This window comes from Misgurnus anguillicaudatus, chromosome 22 (assembly GCF_027580225.2).
Source record: "Misgurnus anguillicaudatus chromosome 22, ASM2758022v2, whole genome shotgun sequence".
NCBI lineage: Eukaryota > Metazoa > Chordata > Actinopteri > Cypriniformes > Cobitidae > Misgurnus > Misgurnus anguillicaudatus.
The window spans coordinates 3805055-3818052 of NC_073358.2; the positions used below are offsets into that span (position 1 = coordinate 3805055).

At 37.9% G+C, this 12998-nt stretch overlaps 1 protein-coding gene across 2 annotated transcripts in view; it reads left to right on the forward strand.

Moving 5' to 3' along the window:
• The window catches only part of sik2a (salt-inducible kinase 2a), a 42788-nt gene that overhangs the window by 6170 nt on the left and 23620 nt on the right, over positions 1-12998 (forward strand). Inside the window, exon 4 of one of the 2 annotated variants that reach the window (XM_055200421.2) lies at positions 6040-6201. In XM_055200421.2, coding sequence (XP_055056396.2) covers positions 6040-6201 — 162 coding nt within the window. Of the gene's footprint in view, positions 1-5998; positions 6202-12998 lie in introns of both variants that reach the window. The other variant, XM_055200422.2, reaches the window with a different exon arrangement.

The following is a 12998-nucleotide window of genomic DNA, read 5'->3' on the forward strand; positions in this document are numbered from 1 at the left end:
GCTGATGAGGTGCGGGTGATCGACTAACACCTGATGCGCTTGAGTTCAGCACCACGGACATTTCAGCGGAAAATCGGGGGGTGTAATCCCAGCTAACGAAGCCATAGTACACTGAAGGACAAAAAATGAAGGTTTACAAGAAGTTTTGAAACGTCTGGTATTGTGTGGCTTCTCCTAGTGACTTCTATTGTATTTACTTCAGCAAATAAAAAATAACATGGCTTGGCAAACAATATTTTTGAATAATATGTTCCTCTGGCATTCCAAATAAACTGTTACGTGTTAAAACAAACATTCTCTGCTCTCTGTGATGCCTCTTTTTTTAGCAATAATTGCAGCCAATGATTTAAATGATTTAAAGGAACAGTATGTAAGAAATGTATATCAATTAATCATAAAATGGCCCTGATATGTCACTAGACATTAAGAAATCATTTTCATTTCAAATACTTACATCACTGACAACAGTGGTCTGGCCAGGATATTGTCATTTAAAAAGTGGAGTTGTAGCCCTCAACTGATGTTTAGGTTCAATTCAATTCAATTCAATTTTATTTATATAGCGCTTTTCACAAGTGTTAATTGTTGCAAAGCAGCTTTACATGAGAAGATGTAGAGGAGAACACAGAAAATCAATAGATAATATAAGAAGTAGAGAAAGCGGTTAAACCGTACAAGCGAGCATATTAATAAAGTAACGTATACTGTAAAGTGCTAAGTTAAGCCAAAGTTGTCTGACTCTCCCTGGGATTAAAAACCCTCTAGGAAAAAAAACCCAATGGGAAAAAGTCCTAGAAGGACAAAAACCCTTGGGAGGAATTAATATATATATTTTTGAGATATTTCTAAGATGGAAGAATGCTGTGCGGCAGATGTTGGCGATATGACTATCAAAAGATAGATTGCTGTCGAACATTACGCCTAAATTCTTAACCGTGGAAGATGGCACCACCGTGCAGCCATCTATGGGCAACTTGTAATCTGACATATTATGTTTGTAGCGATTCGGTTCAATAATAAGTATCTCTGTTTTATTGGAGTTTAGCATAAGAAAGTTTTGTGCCATCCAGTCCATAATATCACTAATGCAGTCTGTTAGCTTAGAAAACTGGTGGGTTTCGCTAGGATGCGACGAGATGTAAAGCTGGGTATCATCCGCATAGCAGTGAAAACTTATGTTATGTTTCCTGATAATGTCTCCTAGAGGTAACATATATAACGAGAATAGGATAGGGCCTAGAACTGATCCCTGAGGTATGCCGTATTTAACGGGGGAGTGATATGACTCTTCCTCATTTACATAAACAAAGTGATATCGATTGGTTAGATACGATCTGAACCAGGCTAACGCCTGACCACTGATACCAACATAGTTTTCTAGTCTATTGAGTAAGATTGTGTGATCTATTGTGTCAAAGGCTGCACTAAGGTCTAGTAATATAAGGATTGAGATTTCACCACGATCGGATGTTAATAGGAGGTCATTTGTAACTCTAAGCAGCGCTGTCTTTGTGCTATGGTGGGGCCTGAATCCTGATTGGAACTTTTCATATGTATTATTATTTTCTACGAATGTGCGTAGCTGGCTTGCCACTACTTTTTCTAATATTTTAGAAAGAAAAAGTAGATTTGAGATTGGTCTAAAGTTATTAAGATCTCCCTGGTCAAGGTTTTGCTTTTTAATGAGCGGTCTAATAACTGCTAGTTTGAAAGCTGTTGGAACGTATCCTAATTCTAGAGATGAGTTAAAGATATTAAGTACAGTGTCTGACACTACATGAAATACCTCTTTTAGTAATTTTGTGGGAACGGGGTCTAGTATACAGGACGATGATTTGGATGACGTTACTAGTTTAGAGAGCTCTTCTATTGTAGTAGGATTAAATGACTCAAGATGTTCGTTTGGTAATCTAGTGGAAAATGTACTATTGGGTAGAGTAATGGCTGCTTGCATAGTTTCTATGTTTTCCCTAATAAACATAATTTTGTTAGTAAAGAAGTTCATGAAGTCGTCACTATTGTGTTGGAGTTTACTATTGGTTTCTGTTTGTTCTTTGTTTCTAGTCAGTTTCGCAACTGTGCTAAATAGAAAACGAGGGTTGTTATGGTTTTCTTTAATAAGCGTACTGAGATAGGTAGATCTGGCAGTTTTAATAGCCTGTCTGTAGTGTTGAACACTCTCTTTCCATGCTGAACGCCATACCTCTAACTTTGTGCTTTGGTAGTTTCTTTCCATTTTTCTAGCTACTTTTTTAAGGGCTGCAGTATGATGGTCATACCATGGAGCTGGCGGTTTTTCTTTGATTCTCTTTTTTCGAATGGGAGCAACGGCATCCAACGTGCTAGAGCAGACGTTGTTCAGGTTTTCTATTATAATATCTAGATCTTCACGATTATCTGCTACATGTTTCATTTGGGACAGGTCTGGAAGAGTGCTAATAAAGCTATCTTTAGTGGTGGAAATTATTGTTCTGGCTAATCTGTAGCATGTTGTAGACTGAGCGGTCCTATCTAGAAGTATTGTGCATGACACAAGGTAATGGTCTGAAACGGCATCGCTCTGGGGTGATATTTCGATGTCATTAATATTGAGTCCGAGTGACAGAATTAAGTCTAGTGTGTTGTCATGTTGTGTATTGGCTACCAGTTGGGTGATTGCAGTACCAGTTTTAGCCACAAGTTTTGTTATTGCAATACCAGTTTTGGCCACAATCCTACATACTGTTCCTTTAAGACATGCCTTTTTTTGGTGTTAAAAAATGGCGCAATTACCAGTCATAACACACGCAAATCTTAGTAAATCGCGGTGTCTGAATCATTTAAATAATCTCCTTCCAAAAAATGTTGCATCTGAAAGGGAAACTCCTAGAAATGCTTATGCAAAAAGGTCAGTCGCAAAAATAACTAGACCACACCTTTTCAGCTGAAAAAATTGAAATACGTACTTTTAAACCAAAACTTCTCGTTATGCACTAGCCTTGTGATGCACCAGTGCGACCTAACGTATTGCGTAATCACGTCGAAAGGTCATGCGTCACATATGTGAAACCCACACTTGCAATTTTAAACAATAAACTGACAACGTCTGAACGCTCCTCTTACTCCACATTTGTAAACACTGGAGTGGTAGTTTTCCATATGTCACACGTGACCTTTCGATGTGATTAGGTAATACATAAGGTCACACTGGCACGTCACATGGCTAGTGCAAGACGAGAAGTTGTAGTTAAAAAGTACTTTTTAGGGGGGGTGAAAATGACAATTGTTTTGCTAGATAAAACCCTTACTTTGGGTTCGCACCAGATGCGGTAAAGGTGGTAAAAACGCGCTATTCGTGCATAGTCGGACTTGAAATTCTAATCATTTGAGACATTCGAGCGGAAATTTGCGTCATGGGAGAGGCTTCTGCGACTCCGCTCGCTTCCTGTATTCACGTCACTACTACTAAAGCAAGCTCCTGATTGGTTAACGCGGTGCGTTTTCGGCCAAAGTTCAGATTTTTCAAATCACGCATTCCCCATGGCAATGCTCAATTAGGGTCATTCTCAAGAACTAGACGCGCACCCGCGCATCTTTACATTGACTTAAAGGAATAGTCTACTCATTTTCAATATTAAAATATGTTATTACCTTAACTAAGAATTGTTCTCTGCGTGCATGTAAGCGCTGGAGCGCGCTGCGACGCTTCGATAGCATTTAGCTTAGCCCCATTCATTCAATGGTACCACTTAGAGATAAAGTTAGAAGTGACCAAACACATCAACGTTTTTCCTATTTAAGACGAGTAGTTATACGAGCAAGTTTGGTGGTACAAAATAAAACGTAGCGCTTTTCTAAGCGGATTTAAAAGAGGAACTATATTGTATGGCGTAATAGCGCTTTTGGGAGTACTTCGACTCGCCTGAAAAGTCCGCTCCCCTTCTCCCTCTCATAATGGGAGAGGGAAGGTGTTACTGCGCCGAGTCGAGGTGCTCCCAGGAGTGCTATTGCGCCATGGAGTGTAGTTCCTCTTTTGAATCCGCTTGGAGGGGCGCTGCGTTTTGTTTTGTACCACCAAACTTGCTCGTGTGGCTGCTCGTCTTGAATGGGAGGGGCGTTGGTGTGTTTGGTCACTTCTGGCTTTGTCTCTGGGTGGTGCCGTTGAATGGGTGGGGCTGGGCTGGGTGCTGTCGGGGCGTCGCGGCGCGCTCCGGCGCTTGCGTGCGCGCACACAGATGATGGAGGGATGATTCAACAGTTCTTAGTTAAGGTAATAACATATTTTAATGTTGAAAATGAGTAGACTATTCCTTTAACATTGAAATCACTTACACTTGACGCCTCTACCACGGCTGGTGTGAACACCGCATAATGCCTCGGTTTGGGTTATTTAGGGGTTGTGCACACCAAAGCGTTTACACCAGCGGTCGGTATATTGTTTCCAATGGAAGCACGGTGCTTTAAAAAAAGGGAAGCAGTTGGCAGGTTTTGTCTGCGCTAAGTGCCAGCGCTTGGCTGTTTTTCAGCGCTGAGTGCCAAAAAATAATAATTTTTCAACTTTGAACTCGGCCGTCCAATACAGTAGTCTATCTACCTTTTAGAAATGTTTAAAAGCTTACACACAACCTTGGAGCTCTTTGAAGCTGCATTAAAACTGTATGTGAGAAAAAAACCTGGAATGTTTTCCTCAAAAAAACATAATTCTTCTCGACTGAACAAAGAAAGACATAAACATCTTGGGAGTGACTAAATTTTCCGATTTTTTTATGAAAGTGGAGTAATCCTTTAAGCTTCCATTTTAAATAGATAACTATAGATTACATAATTTCCGTAATACCTCCAGTATACAAATGATGCTTCGTGATGTACTTTATCTATGGGGAGTTGGGGACGTCAAGCCATCTGTCAATTCAGTATCGTACCGTCCTATTTATGCATGCACCTCACGACCTCACAGAGCGTCTGTATGAACAGTCAGCACATCCCTTGAGATCTCCAACATGTCTCTTACACATGGGCTGCGTGACGCATACATGCATACGCATGCAGCTGCCATCTCCGTGTCGTGTCAGCTGATTAAATCAGTGGACTGCTGTTTTATCAGCACTCCACTCACATCTGAACCGGGCATCACTGACAGTCAGCTTCCTTTTTGAATGCATGGCCGGCTGAGGATGACAGGTTGGCCTTTTCGTGGCATGTATCGAGGGGGATGAATATATTCTGCTTGCTTAGGTTGTTTTGGTTGGATTTTAGATTTAATGAAATGCTGGTGGTTGCATATTCACTGCAATATGCCATAGTAATGAATAGAAAGCAAACACAGTGAAATGATCGTATCATGATCTTTTGAGGAAAATAGTAAAGCTTTATAAACTTCTTCCCTAGTTTAAAGAGTGCCAGAAATTTAAGTTAGTATAGTTTAGGCGTCCCTTTAACATCTAGATAAGGAATGAAAAGTACACTGTAAAACCTAAAAGTCAACTCAACTCAAACCATTTAAGTAAACCGGCTGCACCAGTTTCATAACACATACATTTGAGCACTGTGAACTTAAACAAATTGAGTCATATGCAGTTATGCACTTATATATTTAAGTTCACACTACTTAAATACAAGTGCATAATTGCACATGATTCAAGTTCACAGTACATAAAATTCATGTGTTTTGAAACTTAAATGGTCTAATGCAACCGGTTTACTTAAATGGTTTGAGTTAAGTTAACTGTTTTTCTTAAAAAATCATTGAGTAAAAGTATTTAGTTACTTCGCTGAAAATTCCTCCAAATAATGTTCAAATATCATTCAGTACAGTTACTTAAGTGTACAACTCCAAAAAATCTTTGTTGGCGCACATTTTTTACTAAAGAAACCTCAGATATCCTTGGAAGTTGAAAAAGCACTGACTCAGGACTTGAATGAAAGTTACTATGAAAGATGATTTTCCTTCCTGCTCCCTCCTCGTACTCACAATCTGCAAACCACTAAAAATCCTATGACATGTCGCCTGGATGTGCAGATGACGACCCAATAACACCTGATCCCTGTCTGGCAACACAGACTACCTGGCCAGCCGCGGGCGGCTCAGCGAGATGGACGCGAGGAGGAAGTTCTGGCAGATCCTCTCAGCGGTGGAGTTCTGCCACGAGCGCAACATTGTTCACAGGGACCTGAAGGCCGAAAACTTGCTACTGGATGCGCACATGAATATCAAGATAGCAGGTAAGAAAAGGTCCATCTTTCATTTTAGCTCTGGGCGGGCATTCTGTGCCATGAAGGATTACTCTTAACTCTTTCCCCACCAGTGTTTTTTTAATTTGCCAGCCAGCGCCAGCATTTTCTATGTTTTTCACCAAAGTTTAATGCCTTCCAGAAAATCAGATTCAGAGCGATGATCAAAACATACATGGGGTTTAAACTGTTTGCTCTAAGGGAATACTTCCGGGTTTTATAAGTACGGATTGCCAGAAAAACTCGTCATTGGCAGGAAAGCGTTTTTTTCTTATTGACGAGATAACTCGTCAATGGCGGGGAAAGAGTTGGTGCTACGTGATGCCATAGAAGAGCCATTTTAAAGCACTCCATATGGTAAGATTATATGAATAATATCCTGTATATGCCATGATTTTAAAATCTTGTAGTTTGAACATGTTTAAGATTTAAGAAAAGAATATCAGACAAGATTCTCCTTACGTGTGTGCTGCAACCAGATTTCAGAATCGGCCCGAATTTTAAAAATCCTGTAGTGTGAGCCCGGCATTAGACTTTACAAAGGTAAGAAAGTAATGACTCTATTAAAGGAGGAACTATATTTTATGGCGTGATGGCACTTTTGGGAGTACTTCGACTCACCTGAAAAGTCCGCTCCCCTTCTCACTCCCATAATGGGAGAGGGAGGGTGTTACTGCGCCGAGTCGAAGTACTCCCATAAGTGCTATTATGCCATACAATATAGTTCCTCTTTTAAATCCGCTTAGAAAAGCGCTACGTTTTATTTTGTACCACCAAACTTGCTCGTATAACTACTCGTCTTAAATAGGAAAAACGTTGATGTGTTTGGTCACTTCTAACTTTATCTCTAAATGGTACCATTGAATGAATGGGGCTAAGCTAAATGCTATCGAAGCGTCGCAGCGCGCTCCAGCGCTTACGTGCACGCACACAGATGATAGAGGGATGTATCAACAATTCTTAGTTTAAGTAATAACATATTTTAATATTGAAAATGAGTAGACTATTCCTTTAAGAACCTTTGACTGAATTGTTCTTTGAGGAACCAAAATTGTTCTTTTATGGCATCACAGTGAAAAACCTTTTGTAGCACCTTTATTTTATTAAAGTGAAGTTAATATGTCACCTGCATGCTTTTAAAATGATATGTATACATTTGTTTAAATGCCTTTTCCTATCCTGGAGACTTTTAAGCGAAACTAAAGTTCCTGTATGACAGAGCATTTCTCTGTGTATTTGACTGGTTTATGTTGACTTCTGGTTAATGGTGTTTGGGGCTGGGCTTGCTTTATAGAGCTTCTGTCACGATCGGTTTTAACCGGATTAATCCGGGTATTTTCACGTGTCCTCTGTACTTGCGTTCTTGAGAATTGGGCTGTTTCTCAATATGCGTTCTTCAGCGATCTTGCGTCCTCGTGTCCTCGCTCTACGTCATCATTAACGGTCGAATTTCATTCCAATTCTCAAGAACGCAAGGACAGAGGACGCATGAAAATACCCGGATGTGTTCTTGATATCGAGGATGCATCGAGTGCAGACTTGCTGAAATCGCTTAACGCCCCAGAAGTCATTGCGGCAAAACTTCCGAGTTCGTTCTTCCAAGGTCGCCTGGCAAGACCGATCTCCACGAGGACGCAAGTCCGTTCTTTGCGTTCTTGGAATTGAGAAACAGCCTTGGAATTGAACTTCGACTGTTAATGATGACGTAGAGCATGGGCGAGGCTAGCCCCTTTTTAGGGGTGCTTCAGCACCCCTAAAAAGGAGCTCAGCACCCCTAAAACTTGGGGCAAGAAATTTAATTATTCTAAAATGTTTGTTCGTCTTTGACCAGGTTAAATAATGTCCAAAACATACTCCGTAGTTTGTGATTTAAAATGTGTAATAAGGTAGAAAATGAAAACCTCCCCGCTTAGCAAATGGTGTCATCCTCTTCTTCTACTTCTCTGTACCTGCATCGCCGCCCGTCCGTCATTCAGCGTGAAACACACGCAGAGTGAGAATCAGTTAAGTGTTGTGATGTAACTTTTTTGTTCAAATCTTACAAAATGTTATGTTTATAATGAGCGAGTGAATCACGAATCAATCTTTCAAGCTGTGTTTTTGTCTTATAATGAATCACCATGGTACACGTATAATAAGTGTTTATTTTCGGATTATTTTAGTCCGGCGGGTACCCGCGCGCTGCGGAGTAGCAAAGTACCTGGGTGACTCGTCCATAGACTTAAACGGAGAGAAGTAGCGCCGGTTACAATGTTCTTCCGCAAGACGCATGCAGTGCGTCTCAGTGGGTAGTTGCATACCTGTGTCTCCGTTGTTAAAGTTTATTGTATGATTTATCGTTAATTTGAGACTTATTTTAACAATCGGGAGTTATGTAAACATGACATCACGTGCGTCTTTTTTGGTCAGTCGTCATGGAAACGTGGCGTTTGGACCAGGGTGAAAACAAACGACATATTACTGTATACCACCACCAGTACCGGTAAGTTATGTGTGAAATCACTAACTGTCTGACTATCAAACTAGACAATAAATTTTTTTAGCTTGTCACACGTAGATTAATATGAAGGAGATAACGTTTTTAACCCTTAGTGCAGGAGTCACAAGTGTTTTGTTTTAGACATATAGTAAAGGTAATGGTTCAATTAAAGGACTGTTAAAAGAAAAGCTGCAAATTAACAAACTATTAATAAACCTACCATATATTGTAGGCATAAAAGTTATAAACTAGGAGATCTGTCATTTTGACAAAGGCTTGAAACGATACACTGTATATTCACATAAAACCATACCCACACTGCTGGTGTAGCCCACCTTTTGTCCTGAGACTTTAATATGGCATTAATGGCAAAAATGTGCTAGCTCACCATTAATTAGAAATAAAAAGGTTGGCAAAAAAAAATGCATCTGAAAACTCATCAGATTGATGCTTTAATATGTTATTTAAAAAAATAACATATTTTTAAAAAATAAGCAAAATAAGCATGCTCCCTGACCCTAGAGGGGTAATATTCTTCTCATCTTTTTCATCCCTGACCCATTTTCATGCCTGAAAGGTCTCCAAAAAAATCTTTATTTTGGAGTTAGTTGAACCAATGTTAAAATGAAAGCTATTTTACAATAGACATATTATTGGTTTCTGTAGGAAAAAAGAGCGGGTGGTGGCAGCGGAGCTCATTGGGTGCTCAGCACCCCTAAAGCTCTAACCCTAGAATCGCCTCTGACGTAGAGCGAGGACACAAGGACGCAAGAATACTGAAGAACGCATATTGAGAAACAGCCAAAGAGCTGGCTGAAGTTCAGGAAGTAGTGCAGCCTGGCATAAAGCCTATTGACTAGTTTGTCGTTTGCAGACACTATTCGAGACACTTTTGGCATTTGCATAGTGACTTGTATGATGCATTCAGGACTTACATTTTATCAGCATAAGCATTCAATCTTAACTCATTCCCCCCAGCCTTTTTTTTTTAAGTTGCCCCCCAGCATTTTTTGTGATTTTCACAAAAGTTTTACAAAATGCCTTCCAGGAATATTTTTCTATAAATATATAAACATACAAATATATCAAATGAAGGAACAGACCATCTGCTTTCAAACAAACAACAAACAAACAAACAAAACGTAAAAGAAATGTTCTTCATATTTATATATTTTTTTTCTCTGCTTATAAACTGGGTATTTTTCTTCAAAAATATATATTTTTAGCAAAAAGCTGAAATAATTTTTTTTAAAGGAATTTTGTTATAGATCAGATTCAGAACAATGAGCAGAACATACACGGAGTGTAAAATTAATTCATAATTTTTTGCTTCAGTTTTTTTATAAATTGGGGAAGTGCACCATCTAGTGGATAATTGGGGTATTACCGATAACCATAAAAACTCACCATGAACATGTTTTTTTTTTCATGCAAATGTTCTCTCTTAATTGACAAGATAAATCGTCTATGGCGGGGAAAGAGTTAAAAATATAGGCGCTACATGATCCCATTAAAGAACCATTTTGGTTCCATAAAGAGTTTTTAACATTAGAGGAACCTTCGTGTTTCACAAAAGGTCCAATATTTATTCGATAATTGAGAAGTTCAGATGCAAAACCCTCAAGGTGCGTCTGATTATTAGTCTATAATTTATTATTAGGTAATTAGTCAGTAATTGAAATGTTTACAAATGTCACTTTCAAAATTTTAAACAAATTTTACTGACTTTCACTGCAAAACCCTTTAAGTGCATGCAAGCTTTTTTGGCCAAGACATAATAAACACTTGCAAAATCATTAAAGATGCAAACAATGAGTCAGAATGTAAAAATGAGAAACTGAACCACATTATTGAGAGCAGTGATGCTTGTGGCTGCAACATTTGTGTTGTATTCAGGTCCTAGTACTTACAGGGACCATAGTTTGAATGTGATCCCCAGTTGTACATATTATTTATCGTCAATGCACGCAGAGGACTTTGCAAAAACATTTACCGGATTCTGCCAACAAAGCGATATTTCTGAATGGCCTAAAATATAGTTACGTATATTATATTGCATTTTTGTCAAGAGATCCTTCTAAAAGTTACACAATGCACCTTTAACTCTTTTAACTTTTTTTTATGTTACCAGCTACCACCAGCATTTTTTATGATTTTCACAAAAGTTTAATCCCTTCCAGAAAATGTTCTTTTTTAAAAATATAAACGGTCACCACCTGGTGGATAATAGCGGAATTACGGATTGCCGGAAAAACTCTTCATTGGCAGGGAAGCGTTTTCTCTTAATTGACAGGTTAACTCATCAATGGCGAGAAAAGATTTAAGAACTCTTGACTAAATGGTTTGAGAAACAAAAATGGTTCTTCTATGGCATCTCTGTAAATAATACATTGTGATCACATTCATGTATCAAATCATGTAATCCTCTTGGTACACTACATACTTGGGTGATTCTCACGAAAACTTGGTTTTAAAAATGTCAAGCATGAAAATGTAAAATTTGCTTAAATTAACTTTTTTCCCACCAGACATTGAAAAACAAAGTCTGGAGTAAATGGGAACATTAATTTAAAAACTTTTACTTATCATTTAACACTTTTTGTAACATAATTTAAAAAATTAGTCCTAAAAATCTCATTACCGCAACAGTCAGAAAACATCAACACTGACATATTTTCAAAATGACATGACAAACCTGAAAGAACATAATTTGGAGATTCTGCACATCCATTTAAAATCAAAGTATTATGCTTCTATTAATTAAATTAACATTTAATAAGCATCTGTTGCGGTAATGATAATCAAAATGTCGTGTAAGCATTCTGACAAGACAATATTTCAAATTAACTGTAAAAAAATTATCTTACCTGGTAGCCATCTTGAAGTAACTGGTCCATGTGCTTGGTCACTCAAAATCAAACTTTATTAAAATTCTGTACGTGTGCTTTAACTGTTCTCAAAAAGTGTTGCGGAGGATGAGAACATCAGGCATGGACACATCATTTTCCAAATTTTTCTTCATTATTATTATACATGAATATTCAGTAAATATTTTTTCTGTCATCTAAAGTAGTCTAGCAAAACATCCATTTATTTTTTTAAAAATATTTTTGTGTTAATTTGATTAAATTACAACATAACGCATGTTCAAACACAGCCGGACACATTGCGGTAATGAGAATTTCAGCAGAAAATGAGATAAAATTTTCAATTATAAATTCTTATGTTGAAATCACACATTGTGCAAGGTAGAACACAGTATTGTGTTAATTCTGATGCTTTTTAATGTTACTATATTACACATTTTAAAGCTAAAATCATTAGTGAGAATCACCCACTTATAGTATAACCATTACAAGTTTATATCATTTTAGTATTTCATTTTTAGTGGTACCGTGCCTCATATTGAATGTAAATTTCAACAGATTTCCAATATCCCTAGCCAATTTTGAGTTAAAATGGTTTCATTAAAAATAATTAACTCAGACCTGGAGCCCCTCTTTCAAAGACTGCAAGCTAAATTTGTTTACCATTATGTCTATTAAGTCTGGATGAGCAGGTAAATTCATTTGCTCTAATTTAATTCACACATCAGTCGACCATTAATGCACACGTAACGGAATTCATTAAGGCGGATGCGTAACGGAGCGACAAAATATCGTACTGAAATACCAGCAACTGATCTGACCTAAATTCACAGATGTTATCTGTATCTGTGCAGAAAACAATCCGTTATTGTTTGTTGCCTTTGCAAGAATGTTAATGGATTGTGTTCATGTAAAATAATGACAGTGGTACAAAGACACTAGCTGGAATGGCGGGTGACAGAGAGACTTACATGCTGTGTTTCATAAGTACCAGTCACTGAGCGGAGACTGAAGCCTTGTGCCAGACAGTTTGTCTGTATTTATGTCATAGCAAAGCTGCAGAGAGACACTGAAGCTGCATTGTAGGGCGTCGACATTGTGCCACTCATGCACACAGATAACAGATGTGAAGTGCTTGCTATCACAGCACTGCTTTTACAAAGTATATCTCATAGGTTTTTCTAGAAAAAATCTTTGATGCTTTTATTAAAGTACACTTTATGATAAAATTTTAGAAACGAAAACAGAAACGAATTTGTCAATAATGGCCAACAGGAGTAAAATAATACTAAAATTAAGTAGATTAGGCTAATAAGGATAAGCTACTTTTGGTGTAGTTTAATAGTAAAACAATAACCACATATTTTATTCTATGATACCATGTAGTCTATGTATGCAAAAAAGTGCTATAGAAATATATCTTTATATATTTTTTTTAAAAA